Source organism: Mytilus edulis, chromosome 1 (genome assembly GCF_963676685.1).
Source record: "Mytilus edulis chromosome 1, xbMytEdul2.2, whole genome shotgun sequence".
NCBI lineage: Eukaryota > Metazoa > Mollusca > Bivalvia > Mytilida > Mytilidae > Mytilus > Mytilus edulis.
The window spans coordinates 40,239,480-40,261,403 of NC_092344.1; the positions used below are offsets into that span (position 1 = coordinate 40,239,480).

General features: G+C 31.4%; 1 protein-coding gene across 1 annotated transcript in view; it reads right to left on the reverse strand.

Annotated features, from left to right (window-relative positions):
- Positions 1–546: 546 nt before the first annotated feature.
- The window catches only part of LOC139482578 (proton myo-inositol cotransporter-like), a 70,080-nt gene continuing 48,702 nt past the window's right edge, over positions 547–21,924 (reverse strand). The window contains exons 2-9 of the mRNA XM_071266495.1: positions 19,087–19,246; positions 17,045–17,253; positions 13,441–13,552; positions 10,435–10,598; positions 7,417–7,531; positions 4,360–4,601; positions 3,394–3,546; positions 547–1,977 (exon numbers count right to left, since the gene is read on the reverse strand). Coding sequence (XP_071122596.1) covers positions 1,748–1,977; positions 3,394–3,546; positions 4,360–4,601; positions 7,417–7,531; positions 10,435–10,598; positions 13,441–13,552; positions 17,045–17,253; positions 19,087–19,246 — 1,385 coding nt within the window. The 3' untranslated portion in view covers positions 547–1,747. The remainder of the gene's footprint in view (positions 1,978–3,393; positions 3,547–4,359; positions 4,602–7,416; positions 7,532–10,434; positions 10,599–13,440; positions 13,553–17,044; positions 17,254–19,086; positions 19,247–21,924) is intronic.

A 21,924-nucleotide genomic window follows, 5' to 3' on the forward strand; every position in this document is an offset into this window, starting at 1 on the left:
CGGAGCATTGGCTCACACCGAACAACAAGCTATAAAGAGCCCCAAAAATTACTAGTGTAAAACCATTTATATTCGTATTATCAGTATATAAACCAGTTCACATTTATTGACACTGATGCTTAACTAAAAATTTAAATGGATATCATTAACAGCAGATAAATTAACAAATGCAGGAGTATCTTCCCCTAATACTGTTTTCAATTAGGTGATATGCTCTGCACAGTTTGTCAAAGAAATTTTGAGGAAAAGTTTAACGGCTGAATTACGCTAGCTCAGTCATCTTATGTTTTAAAAATCTATCTAGGTTAGTTTTCCATGTTGTGTTTTGTGTACTATTGTTTGTCAGTATGTCTTTTTCTTTTGTATCCATTTGCATGGTGTTGTCGGTTTATTTTCTACATATAAGTTTGAATGTCCCTTTGGTATCTTTCTTCTCTCTCACTATTAGAGCTGTTTTTGGCATTAAAAATATCAAGAAACTAGAATTTACTCAAGCTTATTAAAAATCATGATCCTATGTTTCATAGCAGTGGCCGAAAGTTGTTGTTTTTTTCGAGAGCAAATTTTAAACTAATGAAAAACTTATTCAAATTGATGCTGATAGATGGTGTTAAAAACTGAAACGTTAAATTGTGACAAAATAATAAATAAAACAACCAGGACATATGACGAAGATAGTCATACACATTTAGGTCTGTTTAGAGTGTAACTAATTTATCTTGATCGATGTCTTCTGCAGATTGTTTTTGTGTCTTATGTTTGAAATACACAAAATAAAACCAGCATATGACTGTTTCGGACATAATAAATTATGAATTGCATGGTGTGACTGCAATTCAACAGAACAGGCATTTGTACGATATTACTTCACACCTTTTTGTCCAAAATCAGAAAAAAAAGACTTATCGATAACAAGTGACCATAATTTGAAAAAAGAATTCAAATACGTTGTCAACTTAATAACATAATAAACACCACACTAGTAAAAAGGTGGGTACACTTTGTATAAACGTTCATAGCAAGAAACCTTTTATCACATTTTATGAACGATCGACAAGCATTCGCAGTTAATCACTTGTTCAGATATGCTTTAACAATAAACTATGTCTTTTTAGCCCAATTAGGATGTTAGTTCTATATAATCAATATTGTAATTATAAATATTGCACTATACCACATTGATACCGTACTAGTATAATAGATACGCTCACAATTTACTCACATGCAATTTGATTATAACACGAATTATAAACAAATCACTATTTTCATACAAATTGAAAAAAATGACAACCCAGAAATTGTTATGATTAATTACTTAATACAGAAACATGAAATATGAGTTCAGAAATAACAGGCCGTTCAACCCCCATCGTTTACAATGGGAATGCGTTCTCAAATGGGTTGGTAAATGATCATTGAAAGAAAAAAAATGTAAATTTGTTTTATTTTTGTCTCCATTATTTTCTAATAAAATGCTTTCAAAAATCTACTAAAATCGACAAATAGTGCGAAATCTGAATAAGTTATTTTAATTTGCAAATTAAAAATAAGATGAGCTGACAGAACATGTAATAGCATTTTATATTTTACTTCTGCAAATGAATAAAATCGAATACTTATTTGCGTATTAGGCATAAATTGCAAGATGCATTAATGTAATGTGGAATTTTGGTTGTTAACACATTCACTGATCCATCAAGAGTACTATATTTGATTATCCTGAATTAGATATGGTCATTGCTACTCATCATTCTGGTGACTCTAATTCCGATTCTCTTCCATCTCTGTTTAAGCCTCTGATGTGAACATATTGTATTGTGTTTGTGTTGTAATCTATCGTTGGCCCGGCCGTACCACACCACGGCCTGGCAAATAATCCTTCAACTTCCTCTAGACTTTTCCCTTTTGTTTCCGGTAGAGTAAAACCAATAATCAAAACACCAACAAATGCAAATCCAGCGTATAACCAGAATGTACCTAAAGATTGAAAAAATGCTTCATTTTCAATTGGCATATTAATTGCTTTTTTCACCTTTCAACATATTTGTTTCTTGTTAATACTTTAAGCAAATAATTACTACGGTTTTATTTACCTCAGGAATACATTACCTTAGCTGTATTTGGCAAAACTTTAAGGAATTTGCGGTCCTGAATGTTCTTCAATTTTTTACTTTATTTTGCCTTTTAAACATTTTTTGATTCGAGCGTCACTGATGAGTCTTTTGTAGACGAAACGCGCGTCTGGCATATATATAAAATTTAAAGCCTGGTATCCATGATGAGTTTATTTACAATATAATGTTACATTTGAAAATAAGATCGACATGTACACTTGTTTTACTTTTGAAGAGTGTATACGAATTAAATCCTCGGTTCTCAGTTGTCAGCTTGTTGTCAGTGTAGAAAGTATTCTATTTCTTGTAGATTTTATTAACATTTGTTTTACATAACGGTGTAATGCCTGCATTTATACCAAGTCAGGAATATGACAGTTGTTATCCATTCGTTTGATGTGTTTGGGCTTTTAATTTTTGCCATTTGATTAGGGACTTTCTTTTTGAATTTTCCTCGGAGTTTAGTACTTTTGTGATTTAACTCTTTAAACTGTGTGCTTTCATTATATTTTCAATAAAAAAAAGGTATGCATATGTAATGCAAATGATTGATAAACGTAAATTGGGTGTAAGGTTCTTTTAATAACCATACCGTGATGTACCGACTCACAGTAGGAAAAAGTACAGATTACCCGCTATAAAATGTAAACAAGGGTAATTAAGGCACTACTATATGAGACAAACGCATGACCCAAAACTGAACAGTAATAAAACTATGAATAAAACGATAAAATATTATACATAAGAGGTTTAAAATGCATTATAAAGCAATTAAGTAAACATAGAAACAAGTAAAGTCAATAATGGCTTACATATTATGCAACTTTGTATTTATTACATCTCTAGCGCACTCAATTCAAAACGAAAAATATAACCTTTGCCGAATTCTGTAAAGATATTTAGGATTTGTCAACTGTTCATTATATTGCCTGAAGTACAGTCATTACTTTGTAATTTTAGCCAGTAAGTCTTAATACAATAAACAAGTTCGTTGCCGACTCTTATGTTAAAATAAAATAAGGCAAAAGTAGTATCAGGTGTTTAAATCTGAGAAAAACGATTGTTTGTTCGTATTGATATTGTTTTTAGTAGACATTAGAAAAAATTGTTAGCTTTCAAATATGATTTTGTAATTATCAATTATCTTGCACTGGTAATACAACAGAAATTATAACTGTATTATCAATTTTACCCGTTCGTTGCATATGATCTTTTTAAATTAACTAGCAATTGAGTCATTTGTATACCTCACCGCGCCAGTAAATACCCAAAAACTTACCGAATCTGGTTAAATTTTCTGTAAGGCTTAAAAATGACATAGAGACTGCCAAATTAAAAATCCAGTTTGTAAAGGTCGATACAGCATTTCCCGTACTTCGTGCCCATAATGGATAAATCTCGGAGTTTATTGTCCATGGCATTGGTCCCATACCTGTAAATATAATGCCTCATACTAGTAGCTTAAATGTTAAAGGACCAATAAACAAGTACTATAACAAGAGATAGAAAATGTATTGCGACAAAAGGTATCAAATATTTTATAACAGGAAAAATGATTATTAGACCTAAATGAATGAACTTCAATAATCATTTTCTTGAAATGGATTTACATTTGGACCTTTTGTAATTAAATATATTAAAAATTTTAATAATATTATTGATTTCTGTAGATACATTGAAAAATGAAAAACAAGAGGTTATATATATCTCATACATCCGATGTGCTTCTGGATTTACCTTCACCAGGAAAGCTCAAAGCCAAATATTTGAAAGCCAAAGATGTATAAGAATCTTAACAAGTGAGGAGCAGTACACTTTGTTACGTTTTAATGTTATCAAAACTATAAAAAGCATTTGTTGTCAATGTTATAACTATTCACAAGTTACTAAATGGCGAAGATGTAAACAACTATAGAGCGCTGTAAGCTTTCACAATTTTTAGAAAGCTATGAAAGACCCGGCATGACTAAATGTAATACAAAAGCGAATATCATCGGACTTGTTTATGCTCAAAACATTGTAAACAGAAAACATGTAACATGTCCAGTCATGGTGGAGATGTCAAATAGCGTAACTTGTATTAAAACTAAAATAGTTCTAAAGATACTAAACAACAACAAATTTACACAGGACTTATAGATAACAATAACAAAATATCTAACAACATTTAATTTTTAATCTAACGTTCAACGTTCAAAGTGACACGGGCTTAAAGCGATTCAAAGTAATTAAATGTAAAACAAACCTGGGGCAAAGAATATGAGATAAAGTACTAAGCCAAGCATAGGCATCCACGAGAAGTCCGTAGGACAAAAGTCATATGCCCATGTGAGATCTCCCTTTAAGTCGGTAGTATTACATCTCCCTCCTGTTGATACCCATGGATTATCGTATGTTGTAGGTAAACAAGAACTGTTTAAAGCAGCATGACGGACGTCTTGATAGCAGTATCCACAAAACAAGTCTTGCATACAGTCATTGCATGTTCTGCAAAAATAAGTCAACATGCCCGTTAGAAATGTTCTCTTGTTGTTTGTGTGCATACATCCTAATTGGAATGAACTTAAAGACATTTAAAACAAGACATTGTTTTAGAGTGATTAAAATATGATAATTGAAAAGTAAGAAGGTATGTATTTCCCTGTTGCATATATCTATCTTCATTGAATTACTATTCGGTTATTTTCGGGTATATTACCTATTCAAAGTTTGTATGAGGATTTATATTTAAATCTTCTGGCCTTGGACATCCCTGAAGATACATTAGTTGTCGACATGCGAATGGAGTGCACTGATATTGAGTTCTGGTTAAATTAAACAACTCCATGCCTCCGGTTTCTGATATGCCACGTGACAGGTAGAACAAAACGATAGCAAGTGAGAGGTACGATTTTAGTCTGACTTGTGCTTTTGGTACTGTGAATAATAATAAAAAAAAATGCGTCTTAATTTTCAGTGCACATCAATTCAACGTCATAACTTTTTTTGTACTTCAACTGTATCCTTGCAAGTAAAACATGATTGAAATTGTTTGAGGATGCAATCGGTCGATATTAGACAATTTAGTTCCGAAATAAATGTAAATCAACTAAACTTAAGAGCAAGTAATATATACTATCTAATTACAGAGCTAAATGTGTTATTTCAGGCAATAGACTCCTTGAAAATTGGTTTTCAATTTAGTCTGGATTAAAAAAGTAAATAGACTGCAAGAGTGTTCGTTTCAATTATTTTTATTTAGACATTCATATTGCTTTTCGTTTTCAAAGGAATAAGCAGTTCTTGGTTCAATTCAATTAAATCCTCTACTGTTTTCTATTACTTTTGACAACAGATGTATATTCCGTAATGCTCTTCAACTTCGTACTTTATTTGGCCTTTTCAAATTTTTTGAATTCGAGCGTCACTGATGAGTCTTTTGTAGACGAAACGCGCGTCTGTCGTATATACAAAATATAGTCCTGGTATCTATGATGAGTTTATTTACTAACATGGAATTGAAATGATTTCAAAGAAGCATCCATTATTACCGATGTAAAATTCTTATACATGAGGAAAATCAATTTGTTTGATTTATAGTCCTGTTTGTGTTGCTTTAACCACCTTAATAGTAAACGTTACAATTATTGCCTCAGTTAGACTGCAGCTACGTCTGACAAGTGTCAACACCAAAACGTGTGTGGTAATTGTTAAATCTAATTCTGCCATCGATTTAACACTTTTTACAAAATAATTGTATATATTAGTGCAAATAAACTCCATCGTACTGGAATTATTGTGTGAAGTTTGATAGAAACTGAATCAATGTATCAATTTTCAAAAAGATAGGGATTTTTGGTATTATTTCTTTCTGTCTGGGATAAACATTTACCGATACACCCTATTACTAGTATTAGAAAACAAACCACACACAATAGTTTAAAGTATGTTTTTTCAATAATTTTCACTAAATACATTTCCTAAGTTTTTGATAAAGTATAAGGTCTAACATATTAATTAGCCTGATGTTGAAAGATTCCAGGAAACAAAGTAAATGCGTATAGAATGTTTTTGATATTGACTTTATCAGCAAGTATATCAAGCAAGCAAGATATTCGAACTGATGAAGTCGGTATCACAAATAAAATGTCATTGTTCTTTTGATCGGCAATTTGTCTTAGCTACATGTTATTTTATTTGGTTGCGAATATGAATTAAAATGAAATAGTAGATAAAACGTTTGAATAGTTGTCCGAATGTATGAATGAAGTCGCGTGTATTTCATTGATAAATTGACGCAGGTGCACATGATCACTCGATGTTGACGCTCTTATACATGTCGTCATTGCCTAATATTTTCGATTATCGAGTCCTGTCCATGCTTTAAAATGTTAGACAGTATTGAAGATGAAATGGAAAATGTAATTGTTGCCGACAAATTATTATTATTCAAATATGGGTTCTGCCTATCCTGAAACTAAAGTAATTGTGTTATGTTCTTTCTTCGCGAATGAATAAATTTGCCACACCTTTAATATATTACCGTTTCTTTGCTTATAAATTAAACATTGACATTATCTGTAAACAGCAACATTGATATCCATAAAGAAAGCTTCAATTTTTTATTATATAAATTGAGTTAGTACCAAAAACATTTCCTAAAATACATATCTGTTTTCTTTTAATTCAAAAATGGTCATATATACCCCTTGTACTGCAACGTACACTTCAATTAGCTCAGTTCTTTACCTGAGTATGGGATGTGTTTTAATACAACCAAATCAGGAACAACTTATATTTCTCAGAGCATTTGAGATATAATGCAGAGAGCAAATTTAACAACTTAAAAACATCAGAACATTTTCCGACATTGCTACTTTTTCTATTCAATTGCATTTTTTTTCGTCTTATTACTGAAGTGCATTTTTGTCAATGTGTTATATATTTTGGAGCGCATGAGATCACCCCAGTTGTTAGGTGGGGTTTGTGTTGCTCAGTCTTTAGTTTTCTATGCTGTATTTAGTGTACTACTGTTTTTCTATTTATCTTTTTCTCTTTTAGCCATGACGTTGTCTGTTTATTTTCGACAATATGAGTTTGAATGTACCTTTAGTATTTTTCGCCCATCGTCATCGGACATATAGCTTTAGCTCCTGAGTGATATCTCTGAATGACGCAAAAAAAAAAAAAACCTCATCAAAGATACTAAGCTTCCATAATCTTAAAAGCCAAATGCGAAAAAAATAATGTTCATTAAATGGTCAGTATAAGTCATTTAAATACTTATTGATTTCTAACAAGTCTTTCGTCAAAATATACTTACTTATATGTTGAACAAGGTGTTCCTCTTGCAGAATGCTCTACCATTGATATATTCGGTGTATGCAGAGCAGATAAATGAAATCCTACTGCAAGCCATGCTAAACTTACCACCGCACCTGGAATTACATTGTATAATGGTATGAGATGGTCTTTACCAAAGACCTCTTAATGAATGACAATATGAAAAAGAAGATGTGGTATGATTGCCAATGAGACAACTGTCCACAAGAGACCAAAATGACACAGACATTAACAACTATAGGTCACCGTGAGCAAAGCCCATACTGCATAAGACTGTTTCTTCAAAAGAACTGCTACATTGTTGGATTGACTAAAAAGTTTTAGTTAAATATAATACAGCGGTTTTATCTGTTAAACTTCAACTCGACTAAAGAAGGGTTTATTTTTATAACTTAATCGTGCACGAAACGACAAAAAAAATATTTTTGAAATGGTTAGCTTAAATCCCGATATAATTATAGTACAACACATTAATATCGTACTGTTATACCTACTTGAATGAATGTTTTATTTATCAAATGTAAGATTATGAGAGCCATGGTGTAGTGGTTAGTGCATCGGACTACTAACACAAAGGTTCTTTGTTCGATTTCCGTTCCGGGATGAAAATTTCAGGGACTGAATTTCCGGCTCTCCCTTGACACCATTTACGAGTACGGTCTTGAGGAAACGATGATAGTCCGTAGGAAGGGGACGATAAATGGCTGACCCGTGTTAAGAGAGAGTCATATATCCTGCACGATAAAGACACCCTTGTAGATTTGGAAAAGAGCAGGCTAATGCCAGTACAAGGCAGCACTCGCACTCGCAAAGTGGAAAGGGATTAATATAGGTTGCAAATCTTGTTTCCCAATCCACTATAAATAAATAGGTTTCAACTCACTTAATGTTAGATTAAGTTAGTAAAATGTTAACTGTAAATTCGAAGGCGTAACAATGAAATGGTTATTAAGAAACAAATATTCTCATTAGAATTTGGGGTTTCTTCCAAATGAGTGGTTGAATTTGTTAGCATGTCTTTTATTACGGACAGCAGTGTTACTTGTCCTTTCGTAAATTTTACGGACGCCATCACGAGTTGGTTGACCGTTATGGAATAACCGTTTAACAAATTATATCGGATATGTTTCTTACGTCGTAACTAAAATCCCCTTCCCTTTCATGAATGTGACCTACCGAATTAGACTATTTACCGGATGTGTTATCATATAAGGTAGCAATACATAGTTAGAAGTTTAGTTTTGCATTATGGCCATGGTGAATATTTTAAATATGAAAGTTTTTGTACAATAAAATTGATTTGTAGATAATTGAAGAATAATATAGCCTTCTTAGTGGGTTTATATGAACATTTAGATTGTTTTCAACGTGTTTTATAGACCATTTATATGTTTGACAGTCCTTTTTTCCTATCCGTAACGTCCATAGGTCCATAAATTATTGTAGAATTTATCAACAAAGATTTTGCGCTCGATCTTTTCAATTCAATTTTATGGAAAAACGAGCAGATATGCATATGATTTTTTTGGATCACTTGATAGATATAAACCTATGGATTCAGGAAAGGTATCACTGTAATTGATGGAAATTTTCCTTTAGACCAAATTTTGGAGACTTTTGTGACATGTTCACCCTCCTTTTTTGCTATATTTTGTATCTAAGAAATGCAGATTGTTGCCATGGTTACACCCAAAAGGGATTATATTTCACCATTATGACCATTAGAAATCAAATCTATGGAAGATTATCTTTCTATAAATATATACATGCATAACACACATATAAAGCCTTATTTGTTAGACAGGAGGGGAAAGAGGGTGTTTAAAAATATGAGTGTCAATTTTAAGCTTTTTTCCTAACTGTGTATTGCTACCTAATCAACACGACGGGTGCCACATGTGGAGCAGGATATCCTTACCCTTCTGGAGCACCTGAGATAACCCCTAGTTTTTTGTTGGATTCGTGTTGCTTATTCATTTTCTATGGTGTGTCATGTGTACTATTATTTGTCTGTCTTTTTTCAGTTTTAGCCATGGCGTTGTCAGTTTATTTTCGATTTATGAGTTTGACTGTCCCTCTGGTATCGTTCGTCCCTCTTTTACAGCAACTGTACATTATGTATTTTTTAACATATGAAATCTTATGAAAATTAATTTAAAAAAAACCTTGAAGAATCTATATTGAAATATCCATTCGTTTTCCAATTATTTTCTCGATGGTTGATAATGATATATTGATATGGTTCAATTCATTACATTAGTTTTAGAGAGAGACCTATCATATGAGAACAAAAACTAGAATTTTGCTTTTTCAAGCGTTATCTAATTACACATTGCTACACTTATCAGTTTAAATTTGTAACTTTATACTGCAACTAGTTGTATTTTTTCCTAAATATAGTAACACAGCTAAATATTTTACAATGTCAATTTCATCATGAATCACTTTTTCAATAACCAGAGGTTCATTAAGGGATGAAAATAAGTTCGAAATTAGTTTTACAATTAATAAAGCTATCAATGTATTGATTTAAGTTGCAGTATAAAAACAATATGAGGTCAATGTTAGAAAAATATAAACTTTTTTTGGTATTCGGCACAACCTCGCCTTTCCCCAGTTTTTCATCCTGATACAAAAAAGTTTCTATTTTTTTGACATATACCTAATACTGTATATGTATTGTTTATTGAAAAACTCATTTTAGCAAAATTCGGCCATGCATGTTCGATGACGGGTGTTATCATACCATGTTAATTCCCTATTGTTCTTATGGTTTAAGTTAAGATACTTTTTGAAAACAGTTTACGATACAAAACAATGGGGGAATAAAATTGACATCGCTTTCCTCACATATAAAAATGCTTAAAATATTTACACGAAAACATTAAATAATACTTTTGTTTCTAGTTAACTCGTCCATTTTAAGTGATACTACTCGGTTATGGCCTTTATCTTCCCTTCTAACAACATTTGACATATCACGAAAATACTTCAGTACCTATTAAGCTGCTTATAGTTAATGCACGTCTTCCAATTCGTTCTACTAAATAAAGTCCAAGGACGTTGAACAGGAAATTGATTGCCGCCATGACTGCCGAAAGTAGTATCGCCGTCTGATCATTTTTCACACCTGCCATGTGAATTATAGTTGCAGTATAATACCTATAATAAAAAGTAATAGGATCTCTTTGTGATATCATTAGTTTATCAGTAAACCATTTAACAAATATCACTATATTTATCACGAAATCCAGTTTTGGAAAGTATAAGGGAATAATTTTCTTTTAGTTAACAGGGATATTTGCTTTCAAAGCAATTTTGTTCAGAAACTTCTGAGAAAACATTTGCATGTCTTTCTGTCTTTTTATTTTTAAAAATTAAAATCTAAAAATATAAAACAAATGGTTTTACAATAAGGATTTTTGTTGGGCCCTTGATAGCTTTCTGTTAGGTGTGAGCCAAAGCTCCGTATTGAAAACCATTCTTTGACCTATAATGGTTTACTTTTATAAATTTTGACATACCTCATCTTTTTATAACTATAAATCAATTATGTATATACATGATTGTATTTTGCATGCCTTTGTGGTTTTATAGTTAAAAACATGCAACATTATTTGAATGCCTTTTCTGTAAAATCGTATTCGAGGATTCAACCCCGTGGTTATCACCACAATAACTCTTTGGCAGTAACCTGAACTCTTGAAGTCTCCGAATTTGAATGTCGGAATTAACAGAAAACTGGTTACTCAATTTCACCAACAAATAAAGATCGAGATATGCGTATTAACAAGGAAGATATTTTCCGCAAAAAAATAATAAAATTTGAAGGAAGACATTTTCTGTTGTGATTTCTTAAGATAGAATGAAAAATCATACAATCAATAAAGATATCAAGGTCTTCAATATAAACTCTTTTATGTGCCCATTAATGTTAAGAACAACCTTGTGTTTCCTTTGGTAGATCATGTTTATACTCGATGAAATGAATTTATCTTATGATTTTTATCTATTGATTTTTTTTATGTTTCATATTTGTACGAAACAGACGTACTGCACTTTTAACCTCCTACTAAGAATAAACTGTTTAAATATGGACACTGGATAAAGTATTTTATTCTGATTGATCTGAAGAAAAACAACTGGTTGTATTGACCATCATTGCCGTCTTTTTTTCTTTCAAAATACCGCTTTTCTATCAAAGAAAGTACAAACCTTTCAAGCAATTACGGCGATGGAAGTATCAAATTCAAAACCATTAAATGAAAGTGATGGATAAACGAGAATTAAGAAAAGCTTTGTTAACGAAAAACGTCAACAATAATACAGGTTCATAGAAACAGTGGGTTCATTTTTTGTTTTGTTTGTACATTTTTTTTGTGTATCAACGAAGGAGTGAATTTTCGTATTTACTTGATGTTGTGATTTTAATATCTGTTTACAGGCTATTTGAAAATTTAGATTCTGTTTGTGCTGTTTGTGCTGTTTACTTGCCATAATTCAAATTTAACTCTTCCTATTTTATAATCTCTTTGGGTTACCCCTATGTTATAAATAACCTCTTTTTGTCCAGCAGTTTCCAAATTTTTGATTTTAACTCCATGTCTAAGTTATCCTTCTGTTACAATATCTAAAAGATTATAATTTCAAGTTGATTTGAGGGTAAAACTATCAAAGGGCTTTGGACGCAAAAGATTTATAGACTGATTTTATTTCACGCTGCAAATTCAATAATAGATATAAAAAGTCTAACTAGGATACCCATAAATGTTGGTACATGTAAGACAGTTATATAATATAATTTAGTTAAAAAGCACATGCAAATTGACATTTTAACCATGATAATGTCAGTTTTATGACTTGATTCTTCAGAACTGCTTTCCATAAGCTATAATGCGATCATGATTGATGTAGTTATATGCATTTTTATTGTTATTTCAAGAAAAACTTCGAATAACACGCTATAAAGATATAGCCTCAATCTAATTTGACATTACCACATCCTATTCAAAGCTATTAATTTGAAACTTGGTTGATTATAAAACAACCACAAAGGTAATAAAAGTCAGTCTGCTATGCTGTACTTATATATACTTTATGCTTAACGTGAAGCTTTAAAACATCATATTAAGGAACTTGGAATATCTTTTAAAAGTGCATTGTAGGATAAGATCAAACTAGTCAGCACTAAGAAATTAATTAATCGAAATAATTATTCAAGTCATTCATGTAATAATATAGGGTTATTGCCTGAATATTGGGGAATATTGTCCCGAGTAGAATTTTATATTGCATGAGCTTGCGATTTCAATATATGTTCTACGAGGGACAATATTCCCCAATATTCGTTCAATAACCCTTTTATTGTATAGCAATATAATATTTGAAAGTAAAAATTGGTTTAAACTAAGATTTTGTCGTTGATGACGTCATGAATTTTGAAGATTTATTGAACTAGTGCAATATTGGAATTTATTGCACGCTAACTTTTGGTTACTTTCTGTGGGAAGTATTATATTGCTATGCAATAATAATAATAATAATAATAATAATAATAATAGTACTACTACTACTACTACTAATAATAATGATAATAATAATCATTATAATAAGCATAATATTAATACTAACAATTATTTTAAAATTGAGAAAGGAAATAGGGAATGTATCAAAGCGACAACAACCCGACCATAGAGTAAACAACAGCCGAAGGCCACCAATGAGTTTTTAATATAGCGAGAAACTCCCGCACCAGGAGGCGTCCTTCAGCTGGCCCCTTAAAAAATATGTATACTAGTACAGTGATAATGGACGTCATACTAAACTCCGAATTATACACAAGGATGAAAGGTAATTATATGTATATTGATGGCGCATCGTATGAGTAGGCAAACATTTTCATGATTTTATGATTGGAGAAGTTATATGTTTCAATGGTAGTATTATCAATTTCCCGATTTTTATTAATACTCTTTTATTAAAGAAGACATTAGTATACACGTACATTACCGTATTGATCCCTGAAAGTTGTTGAAACATTTGCAAACTGCAACCAACAAGAAGTGCTCTTCTAACACAGGGAGTCTGTAACATTTGTATAAATATCGGCTTGTTAGCTGAAATAAACATAAATCACATTTTCGGAAATTTTGATTTGATTTCTTTTAATAAACTTTAATCTTTTAAAATCAATACATGTTTCTTATCCTATATACGTGGTTGGACACTTATTTGACCTCTTCCTATTAAAAAACCATATTCCGTTTATAAAAATGGTTAACGCAGGTACCTGGTCATGGAGACACGTACTTTTTTTATGGGTCAAGGTAAGACGTTAACAAATATGCTATTGTGATATTTATCACTGAATAACGTTCACCATCAAACTTGAAAAAGGAACACGACGGCTGGCACTAATAAAGCATGAACTGTTGATCTTTCCGGTGCACGTGCGATCTTCTCTGATTATTTATGTGGTTTGTTTTGTTAAATCAATATTTTCTGTGAATCGTTTCTAGTCTATTTTTTGTCATGGTGTTTTTTCTTTCCTTTTTCTTACATCGGTTTCTTTTTTTATGTGTTCGGAACTTCCTTTTTCGTGTTGGGAACTGTACTATTTCAAGAAATATGTACACTGCAGTGTATAAAGACACTGCAGTGTATATAGACACCGCAGTGTATATAGACACCGCAGTGTCTATATACACTCGTACTCATATGAGTAGACGAAACGAGAAGCCAAGTGATAATATCTTCTCACATAATTATATTTCACGTCAACACTGATATCTCATTTATATTTCAGTGAACGTTATATGAAAAATTCTATAGAGGTGTTTTTTCATAACTAGATTTTCCCTCGTTATAAAGAGGCTGATTGGGAACTCACAACGTGGATACATTATAATATAAAATAACGAAGGTGTGTTATTAATGCCAATGAGACAATAATCCACCAGCCGAGACTAAAGGTCCACACTCGTCGAAAGATCCCGTTAATTAATATATTCCCGATCTAACATTATTACCAGTTTATTTCATTTTCCTTAAAATTAATAATATATATAGCTTTAGACTTTTCAGTTTGGTGACGAAATTGTAGCAGATTAAAAGAGTAAAATAATAAGAATATCGAACTCCATGGACAATTCAAAACAGAAAGTCCTTTATCAAATGGCAAAATCAGAAACTGAAACACATCACCCTGTCAAATTCCAGACTTGGTAAAGGCATTTTAGTATGTAGAAAATAGTGGATTAAACCTAGTTTTATAACTAGCTGAATCTCTCACTTGTACATGTTGTATGACAGTCATTTAAAATTTTACTATTATTGACAAAAATAAGTGAACAAAACTAACAGACATAATAGGTAAAAATGTTCAAAATTAGGGGTACAATCATCATTGTGTTTATGAGATCACCCCCTCGATGGTGTCATGACCTGCTTTAAACAGATCACCGACTAAGTGAAAAAAGACTTTAGAATTGGTATTTATATACTCCATCAAAAACGCGGAAATTTGAGGTTAGGCCAAAGACCAGTTATATTGTAGTTAGAGCAATGTGTTTAGGTAGCATGAGAGATTTACACTTCTTCAAATGATATCAAACATCTACTTTAATCCGAGAATCATGACAAAGCAAATGAATGTCCAATATTGGTCTCGTGAAATATATAAATTGACGACGACAGCTGGTAAGTGTATACGAACATGAACATTAAAAGGACAATTAGGACTCGGCGGAAATGAATATCATTTATTTTTGAAGTCGTGTAGGCTTGTTGTTATTCTAAATCAAGATACAACCTAAAGGATAAATGGCAATGAATAGATACTGGGATTGCCTAATAGTGGGATTTAAACTCATTCAGAATGCAATTTCAGATAGCTGGAAACTTGTAATTGAACTTCCGGTGTGTGTAAATTCACTATGCGATATATATTTGGAAAAACGTTCAAGTAATGCAAAATGAAAATTAATTCAATCAACACAGAATACTGTAGTTACAAAAGACGTGCACTTGTTAAATCAACTGACTTATTTTTCAGTCTTAAATGTGAACCTGTAATTAAAAAGTAACTTGTTTCAATTAATCTTGTTAAGTAATCAATCAAATTTAAATGAATCACATTTATAGTGAATGGCTGAGGATAGTTTGTATGAATATTGACATCGACATTCCCCCCAATGTTTGATTTAGCAGTAATTTCGTAGTAACTATATCCATAATGAAACATGGATTTGCAATTGATTAGAGCATCAATTCTGTATCAATTCAAATAATCCGCATAGTCGCACTACTTAAAATAACAAAAAATGTATTCCTATTTCCCCTTTGTGAAAGTGAAAAATTGTAAAAGATTCTGGTGCTGCTACCAAAGCAAATCTGTTCACCTTTCCATGGCATATATTAGTTTATCCCTAACTTCCGGTGTTTTGAGTTTGTCTGTCAGGTATCTATATTTTTGTGTTGGCGATATGTGCTGACTTTCGTTTATTTCTTTGTATTACAAGGTGTGTATTTTGTAGTTTTTATGAACTTGTCTCGCATTAAAAGATAACTGTGCTAAATGTGTGACCTTATGTTTTAGAATACACTCGAAATCAAAATTGTCATCATCGACACTCAGACTTACTTGTAACTCTTGAATAAATTAAGTGACAATGACTTAATATAAAAACTACAATAGAAATCATTTCAGTGTCATACTAAGCTTTGTCAATAATGACGGCATATTTAGTGTTAATGTCACTCTCAATCACTTCCCTTCATACCGATATGTGATGCCGGAATATTAAGATCAAATGTCGCTTCTAGTGTTCATATAGATTATTCGATGGTGGTCATATACAGCTTCTCTTAAAGATTAAAATCTGGCTGTCCAATGTGTTCATGCTAAAGAACGGTTGGTTGATAAAAAAAACTGAGAATAACCAAACAATAGACCATTCATACAATGAACAGTCAAGTCAAAGTTTCAGAGCCAAGACGAGTAAAACAAGATTCTTAAACATATCAGTTTTGTTAAAATGCATTTAAACTGAAATAAAAGCTTTATCAAATTCAAAATCAACGATTATGAATTACTCTCGGTCTCTATACAATCCGATTTCAAAACAATATCACAATACTAGCATCTACAAAAATTACAATTTTGCCATTCTAATGAATAAACTCATCATAAATACCAGGACTAAATTTAGTATATACGCCAGACGCGCGTTAATTTAAATCCTAAAACAATATGACCACATTTAATCGAAACAAATAACAATTGGAGAACAGAACAATAGACTTTAAGAATAATAATTTGAATAAAGGACATATACATTTCAGGGAAAACAGTTACTGTCCTTTCAGCCACACAAAACGCAAAAGTTTTCAAAGAAACTGTTCAATAATTCAATTCCCCAAATTGAACAATGTTTTCACACAGAGCAAAATATCCTTCGATAATGTCACGTATCATTTAATGACTGGACTACAGGTCGCAGCACTGTTGACAGCATATGTTTCAAGAATTCGAATAAACTCACCATTATCAGGAAATTCCAATTCTAAAAGTTGCGTTGGTACGTCGTGTAACAATAATGATTACTTACAAGATTGTTGCTCGTTGTCCTCTGTTCTAAAGCTACTTTTTATAGCTTGAAATTCCTCCTCGATGTCAAGTTGACCTCTCATGCTCTGTAATACTCTTCTCGCTTTCTCTTCATATTTATTTTTGATAAGCCAACGAGGACTTTCAGGCATGAACACGAAGCCAAGAAACTGAATAAAAGATGGTATTCCAGCAAGTCCTAACATATACCTAAATCAAATAATGATATAACTATGAGATTTATATGTGCTTGTAGCAACAATCGTGCTGTCTGGAACACAGAAATCGACTCTAAATTCTAGAGAATAATTCATGAAAATATATACAAAATGTGATTTCTATAAACATTTCAATAACTAGATTAACACTTTACTAAAGACATTTTTTATTTTAACATGGTTGCTAATATTATCCGATTTCAATCTGATTTACAAAAATTTAAGATAACCAATAGTGATCAAGTCATTACACAAGTTGTAATTATCTGTATACTAACCCAAACTCTAAGTATACTCTCCAGACTGATATTTGAGTCTAGCGATAATATGGAAATTTTATATAATTACAAATACCAGTATTTCACATAGTGTATTTGCCCCTCCCCTGTTATGATCCTTGGGATCTCAAGGCAACATTTTAAATTGTGCAGAATTCTGACGGTTTCTTCATTTTCCTTTGAAATTTATTTGTTAAAGTCTTTCTTTTCGTGACTGCTCTTTCAATCACGTTCATGTGATTTACTGTTGTGAGTTTGCAACTGAAGGTGTTGAGACTAATTGCTTCGACGGTATTTGGTTACTATTCTATCAGTTATCTTGTTTATGTCATCAAATTATTTTTCAGTTATTTTGTATTTCATATATCAAATAATATTTCCGTATGTCTAGGTCCTTGCAATGAATATTGCACAGGCAACGTGTAGGTGTATGTACATGTAATTTGATTTATACCTGTAACCATTCTTGCTAATTCGCATTCGGTATATAGAAAATTAAGAGATATTACCATTATTCTACATTAGCCATAGTCATTTTTCATTTGAAATTAAGTTATATTATTCGTTTAGATTAATACTTTAATGATGTGACCGACCATTAACCCGTGTCTATCGCATCAACTGCTATCAGTATTATCTACCGAAGGTGATAACACAATTTCTTATATCTGTATCTGGTAATAATTGCCATAATCATTATTGTGTCTCTCAAAAGTGAATTATATTGTCATTAAATTGAGTTTAATCTGATTATATATGATCTTATATGTATGGGTATAATATAAGATAAAAGATGATATTTCCGTAAGTCTGGCTCTCCTATTATAATCATTGTTTATAAAAAGGTCAAACATGCTGTGCTGGAATAGACATATTGAAAAACATGTTTTTTTTTTTGTTTTTTTGTTTGTTTTTTTTTTGTTTTTTTTTTTATGTCAAACGACATTTGATAGGTACCATTTAAGAGCGCAAAACACACGTGTTTATAGAATTTTCTTCTACACGTGCGAAAAACATTGAAAGCAAGATGTGTCGTTAAAATTAAAACACCAATGAACATTAAAAGTACAGCAAAACAAAGCTAATAAGTTCCTTCAACAGTTGCAGTAAATTTTAATTGTGTCAATACCGAACAGAGTGGATTGACAGTTCGCCGGCAATGGTACCTTCCGATCCAGTCGAATAACAAAACAAAACAAAACCATTAAAAAACAGAAGTATAAATGTTGAAATGAAGGGATAAGGATTATCTTATAAAGAAAACAAGAAAACCGATTAATCGAAATCCGATTAAAAAAAATGATGGGTACATGAAGACTACAAAAATATTGCTTTTGTGCCTTTGTGTCGTTTTCAGAAACATATATATACTAGTTTTATAAAATAATACTAGTTTTATAGACAAAGTTGTGATAAAATTGACACATGAATATGACGGGTTTATTAGAACTAAATATATTAGATATAAATCATTGTTTCTACAGACAGAATAACATGAAAATAAAAACACATCTAATAAGTGTTAACACCTGCTTAAATATACGTACCTCCATCCATTTAGTTTATCCGGACTAAAAATCCAATCAACAACATTTGCAATAAATTGTCCAAACGCTACCATGGCAATATTTGTTGATACGATTCTTCCACGCACATGAGATGGGGCACATTCCGCTAGGTACATTGGTATCGTTGTCGATGTTAAACCTGAAATATGATATATGTCTGCTTTAAAATGTTAACACGAAGAAAAACGAAGTACTACTCTAAATTCCTCAGTTACATATTTACTATTGGTTCAATCTAATTCAATTGTCATTTATCCTCAATTTTTGACAGTTCCTTAGCTTTCCATTGTTTTTTACAGTATTTAATATGGTATCTTAGCAGAAACTGGGGAAAAAAGAGAGAACCCAAGGACTGATTATTGCAACCAACAAGACAAAACATTTAGGACAGTAAGCCAACGATAACTATTAGTTAACATGCTCCTAACTTGCGACAGTTAATGTTTACCTCAACCTAGATATCTTCTCCCGTTTTTAATGTTATTGTATTGAACTGTTCATCATTGTAATACATGAAAGCAGCATTATCACACAACAAGTTGTCGATATATATGTTGTATTCGATATATAAAGACACAGTGCATGCTACCACTATCATTTGCGTATTATTAACTACATCATAATTCAGATTTACTCTCTCCGCCATTCGAACGAAAGCTCTGTCAAATGTTAGTGACATAAAATAGCAACTTGGATAACTCCAAGGCAATCGTAATCTATAAACCTGATTTAAAAATCTTCATGCTACATATTATGCTAAGTCTGTAGCTCTCAGGAATTGAAAAACGCGACACTTTTGTTTTGTTTTTTTAGTGTTCATGCAGTTCCTGTCGTTATATATCAAAACATATAAGTGAAATATCTCTACAAATAAAGCAACATAAAAATAACCCTAAAAATGGAAAGTAATTGAAGGAGATGTTAGCAAACTGCTGTTTGAATGAAGTTCCAATACGCCCAATACGCATACAGTACATTCTTGTTAAACAATATAGAATCAGTTAATTCCCAATATATCATACATTGACAAATAGACCCTCTCTGTAATGATGATTGGATTATGTGAATGTGTTCTTTTCAAACCAAACTAGCTAGATAATGATAAATTGTTCGCCTTATATATATTTTGTTACTACAAATAACCGTTTACATATGACGAAGGTTTGATTAAGTAATAATGTCATTCTTGTCATGTATAAAAATGGAGTAACATGTTCCAGAAATTCCATAGAGAATTTCTAAGGCGATTTTATCTGTATGTGCACGAATCTTCAATATGATACAACACGGCTTACGGAGGGATATTATCTGTTGCCACAAATATAAATGTTTGTCGAATTAAACATCCCCGTGGGAACCAAATTGCTTGTAATAGAGAATGAACTTCTATAACAATACAGTTAAACAGTGTAAAAGTGTGTGACGACAATCGATGCTGAAAAAATCAAAATGGCAGCTGAATGAAGGATTTTTGCAAATGAGTATTATAACATATAATTCATTTTTGACACGATAATTTATATCTTGTATCAAATGTATTTCATATTATAATGTAGATTTAATATCAGCATTTTGTTCTGTATATAGTTATCTGTTATAACTGTTATCAATATATTCTTTTTCATTGAGCTAATGCCTATCATATAATATGATTGTGTTTACAAAATACTTGATTCGTATTGAGTTTATGAAATTAGTTTTTTTTTATTGTTGTTATATTGTTTTAAAAAATAACTCGAGATGTTAAACCTGTATTTCGCTTTATACTTTAGATGTTGAGATTTCATAAACGGTACAAATTTCACTGCACCAGATGACTTTATCGACATAAAAATTATCTTCAGTGATGCCCGAAGAAACGTTTTCAAGTATGAAGAACAAAAAAGAAAGAGAGTTCAGCCAAAGTCAGGCAAAGAACCAGAGCATGAGGAAAAAATATTCCTTATTTTAAGTAATTTCCTAATATTTCTAACAGCAAATTTCTAATAACACACCATCCGTATTTTCCTGCCAGTATTGAAAAATTATTAAATCATTTTACTTTAAATTGCATTCAGAGATTTATGTTGTATAACATTGGAATTTTAATTGGGATGATTTCAGAAAAAAATGAGAAATACTAAAAGTTCCGAAAAGACTAATTTTGGTTGTTTTGCGTTATGAATTTCATCCCACGCTTGAAAACCAAAAAAACACTTCTTTCGCGGTTCATTCTGGCAATTCTAATTATCGATAAACTATTGTTCCAAGCCATCATTTGCTCGGTAATGAGAACTGCATGAAAGAATAAACTAAAAGTATATCGTGTTGATTCCTTTTGATTTTGATAACGTTATGTAAAAGTATTGAAAATAATTTAGTTAAATTAATTTTCCTAAATATCGACGTTTTGAGATCAATTGGGTAACATATCAACATTATTTAGAAAACTTCTCTATAATAAGGACACCATGGTAGCTTGTCATCGTTTATGTCCTTTTGTTTTTATTTGTTTTATCCTTTTGTATATCCTAGTCTATACATAACTAATAATGAAATCTTACTAGATGAGGACAGAAATTAACAAAATGGAATGTTTGCAAATAAATCAAAATATGACGGACAAAAACAATTTGGACTGGAATTCATTTTCCCAATGAAATTCTTGGTTATGTAAACTCTACGGAGAATTTTGCTGTCAGTGAATAAAATGTGGCACCATCAACTGTTATTGTCTGAATTCTCAGTTAGCCAAGTTACTCATACGGGTGATTTAAAGGATAATGCAATGTATTGAATAATTTGATGGTTAAAACCATTTAGCTCTTTCCTGCTTTC